Genomic DNA, 20000 nt, shown 5'->3' on the forward strand with positions numbered 1-20000 from the left:
ACTGGATTTCTTGATTCCATCTGTATTTTCTGCATCAAGAAAATGAGAAGGCCTATTTGTGCTCCACAGAAGTACGTCTAACAGGTTTTGAATGACTTGTGGAGGAGTAAATGACATGTGTTAAATTGTTGAGTCAACTATCCCTTTAAGCAAACTCATTATAAATGGGTCTTTCACTGGCTAATAAAATAACTCATAGTTCCCTAGTAAAGCACAAAACCATGGAAAGTTCAGCAGAAAATTTTAAATATATTTAATTGACTGTAAAAGCCTTAAAGGATGAAAAACTTCTGGGCACGCATTATCGTACTTATTGTCTTATTTCTAGTCCAAATATTTAAAAATTCTTAAATCAAGAAGCATTTTCTAGTCGAGCCAAAAAATATTGTCATTTTCAGAGATAATAATTCAAAATTAACAGAGTTTTTCCTTAAAACAAGTAAAACATTTGCCATCGCTGTCAATTTAAGCATACAAATTGTAGTTCAATGAATCATATTACCACATTGGCAGATTAATTTGCTTCTTTTTGAAAAAAAATTGAGATGTTATTTCTGAAAACTTGACAATATTTTGTACTCGTCTAGAAAATCTTTCTTGATTTAAGAATTTTCAGATCTTTGGACTAGAAATAAGACAAAAACACTATGTAAGAAAGGTATTTTTTGTAGTGAATTTTTGTAGTGAAAATTTCTGAGCATTAATCTTGCCTGTCAAAAATATATTTAAAAAATTCACCCCATGTTACAGAATACTAAACTGTTCTTTAAGTTTGTATCAGGCAGGTTTAAAGAGAAAAGCTAATGGCTGGGGCCCAGAGAGAGGGGGCACAAACAACATAATACACCTTCAGGACTTTTAAAAGCTTAGCCGGGTTTTCAGAGAAGCAGGCCATTAACAATCCCATCTTTGTGTGAGCAGGGGGACTGTTTGTCAAGTGGCCACTTACCCAGTTCATCTGCAGGTTCTGAAACTCCAGACCAAAGTAATCGCTCTCAATGAGATTGATCCGTCTGTACACGTCAGAGAGAAGAAGTTGCCCATCCGCTTTTGACTGCAAGAAAGAAGAAAAACAAGACATTCAATTAAATGTATATATTTTTTTAAACATCATGAAAATTATTATCATTAATGATTTAATCGTCCACTTAAGGTGTACATTTAAAATAAATACAGATTACAAGATGATCGTTTATCAACACTATAAATTAAAAACTTACTAACAATGACAGATACAACAACAACAACTAGGCCATCACTATAATCAATATATCGACTAATCGCACAACACATGGACAAGACCTCAATAATTTTTGGTGATGTTATATATAAAATCGCCCATACATAAAAATTCTAGCAGCATTTTAGCTGTTTGTGCAATATCTCCATCTCTATCGGAGGCGTCAGTGTCAGTATGGTTAAAAAAATTTTATTACTTTAGTATATTTTATGGATGCCTGACGAATGAAAATAGATCTATTACTTTTTTCTATTTTTTTTTACCATGGACATTTTTGTTAACATTTATTACTATTTATTTGTTTATGATATACATCTTCACATTTTGATTCCAATGCCTAATTATTAAAAATCACAATAATTAAATGAAATATTGTTAAGAGTAAAATATTTTGTGAAAAGTGTAGCTGCATTATGACGCTATTATCGTGTTTAAATGGTCTTAAAAATACAGTATATCGTTTATTTAAATGTTGGTGCTATATATCGTACCACAAAAAATAGATATCGTGATAGGGACAACAACAACAAAACGTTTCATTTAATTTAAGGCCATCTGAACAAATATTACACTGGAGAAATATGACATGAAACATTGTTTTAAATATTGCATAAATTACAAAATATTAAATTAATAAATTCAAAAAAAAATAATAATATCTCAAATACAATGTATTTGTAATATTGTATTGACTATACAATATGCATTTGTAAAGCACAGTGTAATATTCACAATGATTCTAGGATATTAGAGCATTAGGCATAGGCATAGGCATAGGCATTGGACGATAACCGGTTATAAGGTTTAACTTGGTTTGAAAAAGTCGAGGTTTTAAAACCGCTGGAATTTTCTGTTATATCATGTCTATGATATAGGTACAGTTTTTTGTGTGTGTGTGTGACTATTTTATTTTGTTTTTTAGGGCAACAGTATCTCCAGCAGAAAAGGACCCTCCACATCAAAAGCTACTGTTCAAAAACATTTTAAATGTTTCTTAAAATAAAATATATTGTGTTCAATGAGGGGAAAAGTTGCTGTTTCTTACTTGGACATTTAAAAAGAAGATATATTAGAGCAGTGATCATCACAATACCGTGATATCTTGAAACCGTCAGGTTTTTACCCAAAGTTATCATACTGCATTGAAAAAAGTGTTGCATGCAAAACTGTTGTAAACAATTTATTTGTGTTGAATTTAAACAAACAAATTAAATTGAGCAATATTCAACTTAATTTGTGTGTTTAAATTCAGCCCAAAAAAAATTGTTTACAACCACTTAACGTAAAAAAAAAAATTGAGTAAATCCAAGGAATCATCTTTGAATAATTTTTTTCAGTGTGTCACAATCTTATACCGGTGGCCCATGTCTAATTAGAGCAATATAATAGTGATTTATTTTGGTTGTAGATATATAAAAATATCATCAACATGTCTTAAAATGGACAAAGGCAGCTAATTGCAATAAAAAGATATCATCAAAACAATGATATTATGGTTAACTAAAACCAAAATCATGAATTGAAAATAATTGTTAGTGTAAATTAAATAACAGTTTGGACTAAGCTAAAATGGAAGGAAAATGTGTGTTTATATGTGTGCGTATTAAAATAATTTCTTTTATCTAGTTCTGTCTTCATTACGTTAAATGCACACAAAATATTAAAAACTTTACCAAATATTACAATGAAAAGATCTCATCTTTCTTTTTTTGTTAAACACTATGGGGTTATGAGGGGTAACATATTTGTGTGAAAAAGCAGCTGTGTCTGCAATGAAGCTGCTAGATATTTGAGGCTAATGGGTGTCAGTGGGAAATATCTGTGGGCTCTGAGTAATTCTCCACAGCATGAAGGTCGTCCTAAACCAGACACAAGGCCACAGCACAGCCGCTCTGAGATCAGCTGGACCGTCTGCTGTAAACACAGATCTGTGACAGGCTAACAGAACATCTAAGGACATTTCAGGGCACGTAGGCAGTTAAACCTTCTTAAAGGGAAAGGGTTTTCCCTGTAGACAGACTCAGGGGTTTGTCATTACAAAATGAAGGACTAATTACCATGTATCCATAACGCACAGAGCTTGGGTTTTGCCATGCGAGTCTGCGACTTTCTGGGAAAATTACACAGCAGACAGCTGTTTGTAATGTGAAATGTATTTTTAAAGACCATAAAAACAGCCTGACTTGAATTTGGAAGGGCTAGATTGTTACCCTCCTGTTTTGTGGTACTTTCTAAACTGGACTGATTCTTTTTGCCTTTAATACGGTTTGTTAAGTTGAGAATGTACTGTCTGTGCCAAGCAGGTCAGGTAGGCACCGTGCAGATGGCTTCCTCTGGGCTCTGCCAAAACCCACATTAACATGAACAAGAGAGTCAGTGCGAGGAGGGGGAGACCAAACTCTCATAAAGAACTGAATGAAAGGGAAATCATACCATTTGATATGGCTGCTGCCAATGAATTTATGGAATGTACAGCATGTCTTTATTTAAAGAATATATCAATGGCTATGCTTATATTCGCCAATTTTCATCAATCTGGATGAATTGAATATGATTGTAGATCTGTTTACAAGTACTTATCTGATTCAAATACTTGTTTATATGAATTTTATATACATTCCGATTAAAAATACGTTTAGCAATCTGCAGACGAGAAATCATTTCTCATCCTCAAATTGAAAGGATAACTTTCCTTTTGTGCGCAACTGGCTTTAAAAGTCATCAGCAGAAAAAATCATCATCATTTGAACTGATGTCCGGTAGGTTATCTCAGTTTTTAAGACATTTGATGTATCAGGTGTAGCCTGCAGCTGATTCCAGTGTACATAAAAATGAATCAAAGTTCGATTTAGAATGACACGATGATGACTTGTTTTTACAAGCGCAGCAATTCCAAATGAATTTCCAATGTGCTGATGTTTAAGAAACAGTTCATGTTTATGTTCAGTTTGGTTCAGTAGTTTATGTATTTAAGTGTGTTTGCGTCTAAAAATCTGTGTTCTTCGTATGAATCTCATTCATTTATTATGAAAGAAAACTAATTCCTAATTCTAATATCTATTTTGTTTATTATTTAGAGGTTTAATAGGTTATATGCCGAAGCATGCTAATAGGACTTTGAATTTGCCAGTAACCTGGGTTAAGTGCTTCCGGTCAACTGTATGCCAATGCAAAAATAGTTGCATTTAAGGTCAGTTTTCTTTAAAAATCAGCGATCTCCACTGGCTGAGTGATATCTGATATAAAGTGGGTCTGAGATTGAACAAGAAGCACTGCATTAAATTACATTTGCCAACCATGTCTTTATAATATGAGCATTTATTTTACCCCATTATATTCAAAGGAGCTTCTGCGCTAGCCTGCCGATTCTGACAGGCGAGTGCGAGTAAACAGCTTTGTCTTGTTTTACGCTTGAACAACTAAATGAAAGCCAAAGTTTATTTAACTTAATGTATTTGAATTACATAACAACATAGATGCTTTAACAGGAACCGTATAAAATGAAAAAAAAATTCACAATAAGTTTCTCAGTATGGGAAAAACACCAGCTCGGCATATACCCTATTTAAACTTGTGTTTATATATATATATATATATGTGTGTGTTACAGTACGCTTAAAAAAATATTGTGCTTCGTTAAGCAGCCTAATAAAAAACATATATACAGCCAGTGGTTTTATGCATTTATTATTTATTAATAAGCCTCAGAGACTTCTGAATATGATTCAAAAAGCAGTCGAATTCAGACAAATTATGTAAATTTTTTGCTGTTGGGTCAGAATACAAAAGGAATGCAAATCAGATCAAGCTCAATCAATGAAACTCAATTCAATCATGCGTTTACATGAATGTTTTTGAATATGATTGAACCAATTATTTGGGTGCATGTAAACCTATCCAGCAATATACCTGAACATATTGATGATTCTGGTAATGGTACTGGTCTGGGGATATAAAGTTCTAGATTTCATTTTGATTCATTCGCTCTCATTATTCTGATTTTACCCCTTTTCTAGCAAAGCAGTTGAAGTGCTGGTTTAAAGCCAGAGTCTAGTTCCAAATCCGTTCTTTGTCTTTCCACACCCAAAGCACCGGCTCTAAACCTAGAAAAACTGGTTATTAAGTAGCAAAACATTACTGGGATAGAAGTAAAAACCGCTTGGGTCAGGAGCTGAGGGTAGGGGGAGACCATGACCCCCTTTCAAATGCCATTTTTTGAAATAGCAGTGAAACATAACCCTGAACACATTGCTTCTAATCTTCAACTATTCAAATTATAGTGTGGTTCGTGAACATGTTTTATCACTTGCAATCTCAGTCTATACAAACTAAAACATGGTGCATGAAAACATTATATTCACTGTGTTTAGATATCGACGTACGGTCGCAAAATTATTAACATAATAATAAGGCATCATTGGCGGCAGGTTTGTAATAGGTGCTTCAATTTTTAGGTTCCTGGGAAAGATGATACGTATGCAGTGACAATGGAAAAGCAAAGCAGACTCACTAGAAAAAACAGCTCAAACCGGCAATAGCACTAGCTCAACACTGTGAAAAAATACTAGTTGCCTTAAGTTAAGCTGAATCAAATTAGCCTTATGAGTCAGTTGAACTTATATTATGTTAAACTGACTTATGAAAATAGCTTCTGTAACTTAAAAATTATGTTAGAACATGATTAGTTTAGTTTAATAAGTTACAATGAGCTAAAAACATATGTTATCTAATTGATCATACAAATGTTTACAGTGCAAACTAGCTCCTGATTTGTGAAAACAGGATTATTTAGGAACAATCTATAATCAATGTTTTACACTGGTAATTTTCTATTGTTATTCATCATCTTGTTTGCATTTGTAAATGAAAACTATAACAAAATTAATGACTAACGACTAATTATTGTTTTTATTTATATTGATTCAAACTGGTAATTCACCTTTGTAAATGTTTCCGCTAAAGAACAGGCTTGTAAAGGTCTTTTTTGGAAATAATAATATTGGAAAAAATGCTTCACGGGTTATACCAAATGTTCGTGATTTCTTAAAAACAACTACGGGAAACTATGATTTAACTTTTAATGAATTATCAATGATAACCTGCAAAATCTATATTTGTACCAAGCCCTTAGATAAGTAACTGATTTTCCTGGACAATTTTTTGTGGAGATTTTAGTCTTTTCTCACTTAAATCGTAATTATATTACCTTGTATATTAAATTTAATATTAAATTACCTTGTGTATTTTATTCAGCAAAGATACGTTAATTGCTTACAAGTACCATTGTTAGCATTTACAATACTGTAAAAAAATTAATTAATTAATAAAAAAAAAATGTGTATATATATATATATATATATATATATATATATATATATATATATATATATATATATATATATATATATATATATATTTATATATATATTTTTTTTTTCTCCAAGGAATATTTAAGTATATAAAATTTATGAGAAAAAAAATAAAATAATGAGAAAAAAACAAAGATGACCCCTATTTATCCCTGCCATTAAGAAGTATTTTCATGAATGAGATCATACAATAAATAACGGGTTTAAAACATTTGAGCTCATCCACTTGACATCTTCAATAATCTTAGGAAAGAATAAATGTTTTGAGCACCACATCAGTATATCAGAATCATTTTCATCAGAATCATCGAAAATACTCCGCGAATATTAACATTTTAAAAACTATTAAAATGCATTTCAAGTTAAATTATCTGCTGGTATGAACCCATTTTTGCTCGTTCTCACATGTGAGGTGTGTCTTGGAAGTGAATACTACAGACTGTCAGTTCACATACTTCAGCATTAATTGGATTAAGTCTCTTTTCTGTAGCATTCTCAAGCTCCCTAAACTCAATCCCCATTCATTAGAAGTACAGCATAACTAAACTAAACTATAGATCAGCCCTGCGGTGATGACTATAACAAGGAGAAACCAGCCGTAGCTTATTTTCCATGCATGACAATACAGTGCCTGCTGAGCCCTCCAAGCACATATCCACCAAGCAGAAGTTCCCCCGTTACAGTTGGAGTGTCAGTCGGGCAGGTTTATAGGTCAACAGTGGCTGGGATTATAAAGCAGCAGATGTTCACAGTCTGGGGAATCTTTCTAGTGTTCACTACATTGGCAACTGCTGAATCCAAACGAACAGTGGTGTGTAAGCTCTAACATTTGGTCTGTGCGTGAGCAGGACTGACGTGCTCATGTGTTTGAGTGCCGGCTGTGTTGAGGCATGTTGAGATCTCAGCGGGAGGCAGCTCTTTCTCACACTCCAAACAAATAGCAGGATATTGCCATGTTGCAACGATTCCAGCCACACCTTGACACCAAATGATAAGAAATGTTGTAAATCATTGACCTTAAGTAAATGTATGACAGCTACATGAATGACTTACAATGTTTTCTGTGCTGTGGCTACTGAAACATCTGTACTCCAGGCCCAAAAAAGAGAAATCACATTGAATACGACAAACAAACTTAACTTTTTTTGGAAATGGGTTCAACTCCCTAGAGGTAAAGAGTTGAGTGACCAATTTTTCAAATCGTTCATTCAATCTCCATGTCTGGCAGAAGCACTTTTAGCCTAGCTTAGCTTAGCATAAGATAGTGAGACTATTAGCATCTCACTCAAAATTGTAAAATACGAGGTTTAATATTTTTTTCTATTTAAAGCTTAACTTTTCTGTAGTCCCATTGTGAACTAAGACTGTGAGAAGATGAAATGTTGCCATTTTCTAGATTGATATGGCTTGAAACTATACTTTTATTCTGGCATAATGGCCATGGCTACAGCAGCACAATGATATGCAGCACCTGAAAATAGTCCCCAGCTAGGTAACTAAACATCACTGCATAGTATCATTATGCCGTTATGAGAGTATACTTCATTTTCATTTCTGTCAGTCTTAGTACTACTTACTACAGAAGAGTCAAGCTTTAAATAGGAACATGATCTAAACTTTTTGGGTATTTGAGTGAGATGCTAATGGTCTAAATTGATTCAATGATTTATGCTAAGCTAAGCTAAAGGTGCTACCTCCAGACCCAGATATGGGTTGTTTACATTCATAAGGGTCTAAGTAATATGTTTAGGGGTGCTTTCACATCTGTAGTTCGGTTCATTTGGCCCGGACCAAAGGCAACAAATGATACATTGTAGCATTTTCTGGCGTCTTTGGGTCGTTTTCAGACCACACTGAGTGCTTTGGTCCGAACTAGTTGAAAAGAACCAAAATGCGGTCATGTGGCAAAACCCACATCACTTATTGTCTACATGTTGTTAAACGTATTACCTAAACTGCTTATCGATTCAGAATTCACGTGCGGGAAAATGCCAATGGAACTCGCGCAAGTAAACAAACTGGCAGACACAAAATGTCACTTTTGACTATGGAGCTACGACTGCGCTGGCTGGTTGTATCCCTGCTCATTGTATAATATATAGTTTGTATACATCAATTTAGACAAACTATACAGTTCGAGAATGAAGCGCGGCTGCGGCTGAAAAACAATGTTTTAAGTGCAGCATTGCAAATGGCGAAGGTGCATCGCACGTCACTTCATGACATGCGTGAATTAATGTAGCTAACATGGTCATCTTCCGGAAATATTACCAACGATCCATCAGGTAATGCTTTTCCCTCTCTCTCTCTCTCTCTCTCTCTCTCTGTTGGTAAAGTACTGTCAACAAATATTTTTTCTCCACATTCTGTAATGCACAGCGCATTGGCCTACGGCAGCTGGATTAGTCCAAAAAGGTGTGGTACTTTTTGCGGTTGCATGTTTTAGTGCGGATCATATTCTCACCACAAATGAACCGCTCCAGGGTTCGTTTGAAAGCGTACCGAGACCACCTTTTCAAGGAGGTCTCGCTGTGCTTTTTTGGCCTGCTTTTGGTGCGCACTCGAGTACGACTGCTACATTCACACCTACCCAAACGAACCGCACCAAGAGGGAAAATTAACTCTAGTGCGATTCAACTGGACTAAATAAGGCAGCTGTGAAAGCACCCTAACTCTAGGGAGGTTGTAAAATGAGTCTATTTACAAAAATAGGTGAAGTGTCCCTTTATATCCTAACCTCACTAGGCCTTCATTATGTCTACTATTATTATGATGCATATTCATAAATACAGTCAGAAGTGGATGGCCCTAAAATGGAGCCTAAAACTTTTTCAGCTTGTCTCTTTTTCCTCAAGGGGTACTATAGCTGATAATGCACTCAACCAAATTACTTTGACCTTGTGAAAGCTGATGTGGTTGAATGTGTTCATGATTAAGGGTCTACTCTCCATCTAATCACTATGCCCACGCGGAATCTGCGCGCACAGAAACCTTTTTTTTTTTTTACAAAATTCTCCGCAGAAATAGCAAAAAATGTCTGCAGATTCTGTCTGGCCCTACCAATGACCCAATACATGATGATGTACTGAAATACACATTTCTATAAAAACTGCAGTTGGTTTCTTGTTCACTCATAAGCTCTGTTAAATGGGTTCATTCAATTGTGTATTGGAACTGTGATGCTAATAGCTCAAGCGAAAGTACTTAAAGTAAATAAGTAAAACATGTTCTCATGCAAAACCAAAGACCACGTGTCTAAAGATGCATCTAAATGTATGTTATTACCGGCTGACTCCCTGTTATTGGATCACCAAGTAAAATGCATGTCAATACAAGATGGTAAAAATCTCAGACATCTGACACACTCAATAAATAGTAATCAAACAGATGTAGCTAAATATAATTTTTCACATTGTGATTTGACCACAATGCTGATTGCGCTGCTAATAAAGACGTAAATCTTCACTCAAAAGTTGACTTTTACTGCTTGTTCAAACTACTTATTTAAAATGAGTTGAAACAATTCTCAAGTTTTTTTGTGGGACACCTTAATTGTTTTATGTTCAATCCACTTAAATTTGAAAAAACCATTACGTTAACTTAATTTATTTAAGGGTCTGTGTGGAACCCAGCATTTTTACAGTGTATGGATTTATTCTTGTGCCAGATCCATCAAAAATGAATTCAAGCTTGTAGTTGATTGAGGAGGTTTGTGATCGGATATATCTAGCACACATTACCAGAGAAAAGCCCACTGGTTTAATAGAACAGTTATACATAGACAACTTTTTGTGATGTGATATAAATTAAAAATTATATATATATATATATATATATATATATATATATATATATATATATATATATATATATATATATATATATATATATATTGATGAAACCTCCACAAGAACTATAACATGCATTTACCAAATACATGGTATTTTTTATGTCTTTAAACTACATTTTTACCATTTTTAGTTCTTAAAACTTGGCCAAGTTTGTTCAAATGAATCACACAAGCCAAATAGTCAAAGTAAAGAAAAGCAGCCCCAGGCACAGCATTGTATGAACGTAACAGCCAACGCATGACTGCATATATTAGATTACCTTTTTAGTTCAATATTTGGCTCAATAAAATAAGAGGAAAAGCTCTGCAGATGGCTACATTTTCTTGACTTTCCGTCATTGTGGAAAGAACGTACAAGCCTAGAACAAAAAAGTAATTGTGGCTGACCCTAACTCTCAAGTTCTTGACCGTGGACTCGTTTAAGAGAACAGATCAACATACTCTCTTCACTCAATACACACACGGTTACATCCATCAACAAAACATCTCAGGAATCTGACCCTTAAAATAAACAGCGCTGGGTCATTTCATTTAAATAGTACACATATGATCATCTGATGTCTTTTTCGTAGCAATCAAATGAAGTGACTTCTGCAAGCGACGTGCGATTGCTACCTGTGGCCTGCATCTCAGCGGACAACTGCACATGAAGAGTTTATCAGCAGTTAAAATGGGAGTTAATCAGGATCAGAGAAGGCTTTAAGAGTACCTGGCATTACTGACCAACTGTTCTAGTGTGCTGCGTCTTGAAGAATAAAGCCCTCCTTATGAACCAAACTCCCAGAGTGCAGTTCAACAGGAATAGTTTATGTGGGTTTTGGTACACTGTCTCCTTCAATAGACCCAGCACAGAGCAACACAATATCTAGTTATAGATGTAATGTGATTTAGACAAATCTAATCATGTATCTCAAGAGTAGAGTTCCCAAGAGTTCCTATGCCAAGTACTCAGTCTCTCTCTCTTTACTACAGTTTTTGCTGAGGGTACATGATTGGCCCATAGCTAAGATCCAGCTTGAATGATGTAAAATGAAATATTATTCTTATGTGTATTGATCTGTGATGATTCCAGCAAATTTTTGTTGTTCTTTTTTTTTTTTTTAATGATGCAATAACAAGCGATTAGTGCTGTCAAAATTAGTGCGTTAATACATGCGATTAATTAGAAATATTTAACGAGTAAAAAAAAATTTACTCCATTAACGCAGTTGCAGGTTTTTTTATTTCCTCTTGTGGCCGGCGTGTGTTCAACGAGCAAAGAAATATGGATAAGACCAAGGAAGGACTTTTAGAAGTAAAGTTTCAGTATAAAATTATTTATGTCGCATTACCACACTATCCAGCGTTTCATCTAATTTTGTATGTTTATTTTTAATCTTTCGACTTTTGTTTTAATGGAATTTGATACCACATGCCGAATGGAAAGAAAAACCTCCAGATTTCATGACTCGGTGGTCTTTTAAGGTAATCAAAAAATAAATAAATTAAAAATAAACAAACAAATAAATAAATAAAATAATAATAATAAAAATAAATAAATAAAAAAAGAAATCGCTGTTTACATGGTAGACTCTTAACTAGAGTATTATCTTAATCATGTTAAAATCTGAGTACTGGTGTCCATGTAAATGTACTCTAAAAGTGGCAGAGGATGTCGCAAGCTGTCAAAGACAGCGCAATCCTCGGCTATGATTCCATGAGCCCTCAAATGTTGCATTAGTTTGACGTGTTTCCTCCCTTAAACGCAACTTTTATAAAGTGTCTGCTTCAGGTTGCGGTGTCAGAATCCTTGCTTGTACAATATAGCCATACTTTAGAACACTTAGTTTAAGCAAAATTGAACGCGATCATACGTGTTGATGAATCTGAAGGGAGTTGTGTGTGCGTGCGTGCACATTTCCTAACACGAGAACAAACACCTAAACATCGCCGACGCTGTGTCCCTCAAAGTTGTTTAGAATTAAATGTTTAGAGATGGTGTGACCAAAGTCCCTGTAAGAATTAGTCTTTGGTGTAACAACTCTCACGTGTGGATGCCTTTGATGTACCCCTTGATCCCTCTTACGCCCTTGTCGTACCACCAGTGGCACCAAAATTAGTCAGCGAAATTCATATGCTGATTCTGTGATTCTGCTGGTGAGTGACTGTTCTCACTCTCAGCTCACATCATTCAAAAGAAAAGGGCCACATTGTCCCCTGATAATGTCAACAGACTGGACTGTCTTAACTGGCTGAATATAAAGGACTAAACTAAATTCTTTATACTTTACAACTATTGTTCTCAGCTCACAGCAATACAACTTTTCAATGAGTGCAATTGTTTGTATTCATTACTTTATTATTATAATTTTCCTGTATTTTGGCATTTTTCTGCAGTCCACTTAGAATCCAATATGGAAATAATTTTTTTCTTTATTGGCATTGATAGTTTTGAAATTCAGATGGCATTTACATGCCTGTGTTTTTATTTCTGTAATAAATATGGCTCAAGCCAACAGTTTGAGGAGCTTGATGGTTTATTGCAAGTATTTTGTTTACATGAAGAAGTCTGTTACAAGTTAAACAAAAATTCTAATAAACAATCATATTTTGAATATAAAATAGTTTGTCTTGTGTTTACATTCATTTTACGTTTGAACAGCCGAAATTACAAGTTTCAGTCTTTTAAAATGCGATTAATAGCAGAAAAAAGTGTGATTAATTAGTGATTTTTTTTAATCGATTGACAGCACTACAAGCGATACATAGTTAAGAAAGTGTGATGTCCACATACAAGTTTATATGTACAGAAAAATTGACATCAAAAGAAGTTAAAGTTGTAAGATGCACTTCTTGAAGACCTTGAACTTCGATAAACCTAAAGAACACATTTTTATAATGCCATTTTAGGAGTGAGATACTGCAAAATATGCAAGTGCTGTGGAATGCCTGTAAAACATGCAAAGACAAAAAAAAAAAACTGCAAAAAACTACAAAAAAAATGTAACTGTTGCATGATGATGAGGCTAATGAGGTGTTCACACCAGACACCGTTAATGGCGGAACATTTTGAGTTTACATGCTTCATTCTAGTGTTGTCACGATAATGGAATTTGATACCAATCGATAATGAAATTTTTCAAATCGTCCATTTCCCGCAAACTTTTAAGCACGTTCTTAAAGAGTGCTGCTTTGCCATTGTGTTCACATGCTCAACAGAAATGACTGTGATTGGCCGTAAAGGTCGTCGGTTCACTGAACTCACCACTGTTTACTGCATGTAACCACAGATACAGGGACACTGGAGCGTTTTAAAGCTGCGATTCACTCGTATGACAGCTTATAGATAAACCAGCTGATCAACGTTACTTTGCCAGGAGAATTTACCCTTCGGGACCCCAATGACAAAAATCATGCCCATACTAGAGCAAGCTCCTGATTGGTTAATGTGGCGCGAAAGTCCGCTAAAGTACCGATTTTCTAATTCGTCCACATCTGGTGTGAACGCACCGTAATAATGGACCCTTTTCACGAGACACTGATGCTGCTTAAGGATGTTGGTGATTTTTTAAAACATACATTTATAAAGCCTATACTTTGTATTAGGGCTGCACCATATCAAAAAATATGCGATAGAGTAATACGACAGCGATATTTGTAACGATATAACATTTCCCTAGAAAAATGCTACTTTTATTAGCCATGTTTTTAAATCATTTATTTGTCATCTAATTAATTTTAATTCACAGTAATTCACATATCTGACAGTAAAGTTGACGTTGTTTTCTCTTCTAACTTCCGTTATCAGTCTCAAACAATTATTTTTTCTGTTTTAAAGTCGCGTAATCACTATTGTGAAGATTTTCCATTTGTTATTTGAGTAAATAGGAATACAAAATATAGATATATATTTGTGGTACTTTTACATTCGTTGTTCACTAAGTTTACCCAACAATGATCAGTTCACCTGCTGAGAAACGTGGAAATGTGAAAAGGACCAATTAGAATTTCTTACATTTTCCAGTTGACCAAATATGAAACTGAATACTTACATTTTGGCTACAAAATATTTAGCTTTGATCTTATTATAAACACACAAGATTATATAATATTTGCCTTGACATCTAATGCAAGTTATTTGTGTTATGCGTACACACTAGTAACCATGTGATGTGTGCTGCACTTCAGCCAAATGATTCATAAAGACAATTGTTAATTCATTTACACTGAAAAAATTACTTCTGAAAAATTGTTGCAAACTATTTTTTATGGGTTGAATTTAAAGAAACAAATTAATTTAGTAACTTAATTTGTTCAAATTTAGCCCAAATAAATAGTTTACAATCACTTAACGTACAAAAAAATTCGTAAATACAAGAAATCATCTTTTTTCAGTGTACTTGAATTATGTTGTTGTTATATTTTCAAGTTAAGTAGTTAAATGCATATTTAGTCAACCAGTTAAACCAAATCAAAAATCCAGGGTTGTTCAAACATTTTGGGGGATTTTTTCTACCATACATCACATATATTCTTACTTTGGTTTTTATAGCCAAGAGAAAACAGAAAATAATTCATAAAATAATAATGTAATATAATATAATACAAAATTAAATTAGTCAACGAACTCAGAGAGTTTATTAACATGTCAGTGAACAGATAATAAATGTCTCTTTGGCAAGGCTTTGTGGTGAACTTGATCTCTGCTCGAGCAAATCTCCCGACTTAAGGTCAAAGCCAGAGACGGCTGCCAATAGGGCCAACCCAATGAAAAGCCCAATCTGTCACGCTTCAACACCCTCAAATTATATCAGAATGAGAGATGGCAAAAGTTGTCATCTGAGTTGGGGGCGGCGGGGGTTTGAAGCAATCAAGAGATGCTGGCCTCTAGGATTTTCCCTCATGGTCAGCTCTCTCAAAGCAGTCACTAATTTGTTCCACTAATTGCATCGTATGGTTGGACGTTAAGCAGGCCAAATGAGTGAGTGTGCACGCGTGAGGCTTCCTAGTGCCGACTCTACTGACAGGGTCGATAGCTTATCCTGTGACTTACTATTTGAAAACTGTTTTGTCATGGTTGCTATGCTGCATAAGATGGCAAGTACTTAAATCAAGAAAACAAACTAGTCTATTTAGGGATTACAGGCACAGGCCCCATAGGTTATTAGCAGATGGATTTATGCTGAACTTGCACTAGGCAGTATGAATGAACTGTAAACGGCAAATTCTTCCATCAGCAGCAGCTGCCTCGTAATAATCTTCTGATAAGTGCGGTACATTTAAGTGGAAAATCACTGTGCAGCATAAATGATTGATTCATTATTCAGTTTATTAGCAAAAGTGATGTAAAATTTCAATAATGCATCGCGGTAAGGCTGCACAATTGATCGAAGGTGATTGTCGTATGCATGTCGATAAAACTGTTCTGTAACCAGCATTAAAATTTAACACCTTTTTATAGCCCTAGTACACATGCATGTTTCTGAACAGACCTTCATTATATGTACGCACTGGTATTTTTTAGATGAATCATGGCGGCATGGTTTACACAGAATGCGTTTTTCCTTTCCAATGCGGTTCTTTTCTATTGTTTTATAATGTAAACACGGACTTGATGGACGCGTGTAACTGTTATGCTTGCGTCTTGCATCTTTTGAAGGGCTGCGCATAGGAGCGCCATGTCAAGTTAAAGATCTTCAACTATCACATGCGTTGCAGCTCACCGGTACCACAAGAGTGGACAAATCAGAAGTGCTCGGAGGTGGGGCAACGGTTGCAAGTTTCCGTTAACAGTCACACTGTAATGCTGATGTCTTTGAGTTTTTATTTTCTTTTAAATGAAGATACTTTGAAATAAGCTGAAAACCTGTAACCACTGATTTCTATAGTAGGACAAACATATACTCAATTAGTACAAAAACTTTACTTAATTAGACAGGTTTGAAACAAGTGAAGGGCGAGTAAATGCACTAAGCTGGCATTTCCGACCTGCCAGTGTTTTACAAACATTAAAGAGCCTATTTTAGCTTGGAAATGCTAGTGTTCCATTTCAATATAGCTGGACTGAAACACAAGCTTTTGAAAACCGAGTCACAGCTATCCGCAGTCGCTGGATGGTATGGTTCATTTTGAAACGGTATTGGTCACCTTTATCAGGCTTGCGTCTCTAACTGCCAAACAGCACAATGGTATCATTTTGGTGGGTGTGGTCTACGACAAAGTTGCAGTCGATGTCATTCTCACTCGAGGAAAGGTAAAAGTAAAGCTTTACGGGTTGTTCACATGTCATATACAAAACAGATGCTTTATACACAAAAATAGGCCTACGTGTGTATTAAGTTAATAACTAACCTTTCTCAATGATAATGTGAAACAATATTGTAACGTTTGTGAATATATAAAATAAATAACTAAATAAAACATATTAAAACATAGAACCAAATACAAAAAAAAAAATACCCAAAACATACATTCAGGCATAATTTGGGTTCATAAATAATGCTAAGCATATTCAATCAGTACAAACCATTCATTTTTATTCATCACATGTAGCGTTAACATCTTGTTGAAAAGTTATTCCGTCATTTTGAGTTTATAGTAGCCCAAAAGGTGATGATAATAATGAATAATGGCAGTTTGTTCATGTTTTAGGTTGCTAAAAGAATCATTTGCTCCTTTGTTTTTTGGGCTTCTCCCAAAAAAAAAAAATTCTGCTTCCCTCTCTCGTTCGTCCGTTGCTGAAAGGGATCGGATGACAGAAGCACTTCAAGCACACGTTATGATGAGCTCAAGAAGTTTGTTATATTAAATACAGACGCACAACAAATGATCGCAAATAAAGCTCTCTAGAGTAAAAGTAAAAACACTTGCTCTTTTAGATGGCCTTGTGAACAACAACCGGACACACAGCAGATTCTCTTATACTTCTTTGCTTTGTGGCTGTTTATCAAGTTGACAAGGTTTGTTTGAACTCATGTCAACCATGGCTCGCTATTATGTGTATATATTATTACAATGTAATGTCTCAGCTGTGTATTTAAAATGCCGCTTCCTTTGTTTTCAGTCTTCTGGCTAGAGGACATTATAGTGACATTTCTCTGTAAACCAATAGCGTTCAGCTATGTATCTAGCTCTGGCTTTTGGTACCCTTTTGTTGTGCTACTAGGTACCCTTTCAAGAGGGTACCCCAAAAATGGTACAGTATGGCTCGCTTTTTGGTACCTTTTGACAGTGGAAACGGACATAATAGTGTACCGAACTGTACCATACAGCACCACTCAGTGGAAAGAAGCCATGATGACTCGTTTCCAGGACTATTGTGTATCGTTCCCTGATTTGTCCAGGTACTCCATTATGTGCATTACACAACTAGTAAACTATTAATCCCAACAAAATATTCACAAACACAGCAAGCATAAATGATTACATATCATGCGTTTTAGACTGTTAAGAGTGGACTGGGATCTTTTTATATTTTAAAAGTAGTAAAAATGACAGTCTCCACGTTGCTTTAAAATGAAACCACACTAGCGTAAACACAGCCTTAATCTATTGAAAATCAAGTCGTCCCACTCCACCACAACCCACCAAATTCAAAACTGCCTACTCCCACCTACCCCTACATAGCCTGTCAACCCAACTATTTATGAGCTTGTTTGCTCATGCTGGACAAGTCCTGCTCTGCTCCCTCCTCCGAAATCCCATCAGCCAGTGTCTGTGTCTCCACCGTTCCGCATTCCCCAATGAAGGAAGCAGCCCCCTCACTGCACTGACCCCTCCACAAAGACTCATCTGTGCCTCACACCAACAAAACACACTCATATACATTCATTAAATACACACACACACACACACACACATTTAAGAATTTTACAGGTCTCTGTTAAACACAAAGGAGGGAGTGATCGGGAGTGCTTTTTTCCACTGCTGTTGTTGGGTTGAATAAAAAGGGCCAGTGTTCTTGAGCTTCCTGGTGTTTTGAGGTGTGGGCGGAGCATCGACCCTCTTTTTGAGGAGCCTCCCATTAACCTGGGGTCACTGTGGCTTCCTCGCTGTCAGCTGCAGTTGTTTTGAGTGCACCTTCAAACATGTCTCCAACATTTACAAAAGGAAAGAAACTGAGTACAACGTCTACATAAACACAGAGGGAATGTGTACTTTGGGTCTAACACAACACACATTGTTTTATTAAGAAGAAAAAACACACACATTAAAAAAGAAAGGAACATTGCCAGCCAGGATTAAAGTTGGCACATGGAGCCAGCGTTCTTGAAAGGCATGTTTTACTTTCTGCTGTGCCATTAAATGTCATTTATGAACCGGAAATGTCTTTTAATGTGACTGTTTCCAGGTCGGTTTAGGTTCAAAGAATGTTTCTAGCCACTGGACGTTTTCAGTGGTTCAGCTTTGAAAAGGGCTGTTTTTATTTTCAAGGCCTGAGTCAGTTTAAACATCCAACGCAGCAATTAGTGTCTATTTTTACTTGCATAAATGAAGAAGAACAAGCCAAAGATTGAATTACAAGAGTTTAAGGCCCCGTTTACACTAGGTTTTGCTACAGTTATGCCATCCGTCCACACTATGCCGGAGTTTGAACGCCGAAAACGGAGCGTTTTGGAAACGCTGAAGAGGCTGTTTTCATTCTAATATGCTGCTGCTCCGTGTCAGTATGGATGATGGACAAAGACAAAGCTGCAGACATTCGTCTCACTGATTGGGGCTTTTTCCTCAATATTAAGTAGCCTACACACAGTTCAGTCCTGCATCTTCTTCTTGTAAGTTCAGACTTCTCAAGTTTGATATGGAAAACAGACTCCCGAGGACATGTCGGGTAAATCTTCAAAGGGACGGTGTACTTTATAACCTTATTCACGTCATCCTGGATACGTACGCTGTTTCACTATCTTAACAATAAAATGAAAACATGATATAAGGAACTGCTACTTTCATTTTGATATTTACAACTTGACAGACAGCAGATCTTCACTGTATGCATATTTATAACAAAACGGAGCCGATAACATTACTGCCTCCTTTCATTTTCATTGAAAATACTAAACATATCCTCTCTTTTGCTGAATATCAGTTTTAATAATCAATAATGGCCATTTTAAAAGTATAACGAACAATAAGTTTAAATAATACAGGAAATAAAGGCAAACAATCAGTCAACATACAGACTGTACGTGTTTACATTAATTATTAACTTATCTTTGCGCTCAGCCAAAACACGTTACCTGAGAACAAGTAATAGACTCAAAAGACCAAAGTCGGGAAATTTGTCGTTAGATCTAGACAACAAGATGAATTAAATATCATGTTGAACAAATATAGTGAGATTGGATCCAGCGGTAGATCCTTGATGAACAGTCCGACAAGCACAGCTCTCATCTGGCTAGATATGCTGCAGCGCATGCCAGAGTGTGTGGTCACGTGATGTGCGTTTTCAGTGGTTTGGTGTAGACGGAGAGTTGTTCAGAAACGCTGGGTGAAGCACTAGTGTGGACGTGGATCCACACTACAGTTTTAAAACAAAAACACATTAGCGTAAATGGGGCCTAAG

The 20000-nt window shown here is 35.5% G+C and overlaps 1 protein-coding gene across 1 annotated transcript in view; it reads right to left on the reverse strand.

Moving 5' to 3' along the window:
* The window catches only part of farp2 (FERM, RhoGEF and pleckstrin domain protein 2), a 108013-nt gene that overhangs the window by 64463 nt on the left and 23550 nt on the right, over nucleotides 1-20000 (reverse strand). The window contains exon 3 of the mRNA XM_056459966.1: nucleotides 950-1054. Within this exon, the coding sequence (XP_056315941.1) occupies nucleotides 950-1054 (105 nt within the window). The remainder of the gene's footprint in view (nucleotides 1-949; nucleotides 1055-20000) is intronic.

The sequence above is a fragment of the Danio aesculapii genome, chromosome 6 (genome assembly GCF_903798145.1).
Source record: "Danio aesculapii chromosome 6, fDanAes4.1, whole genome shotgun sequence".
Lineage (NCBI taxonomy): Eukaryota > Metazoa > Chordata > Actinopteri > Cypriniformes > Danionidae > Danio > Danio aesculapii.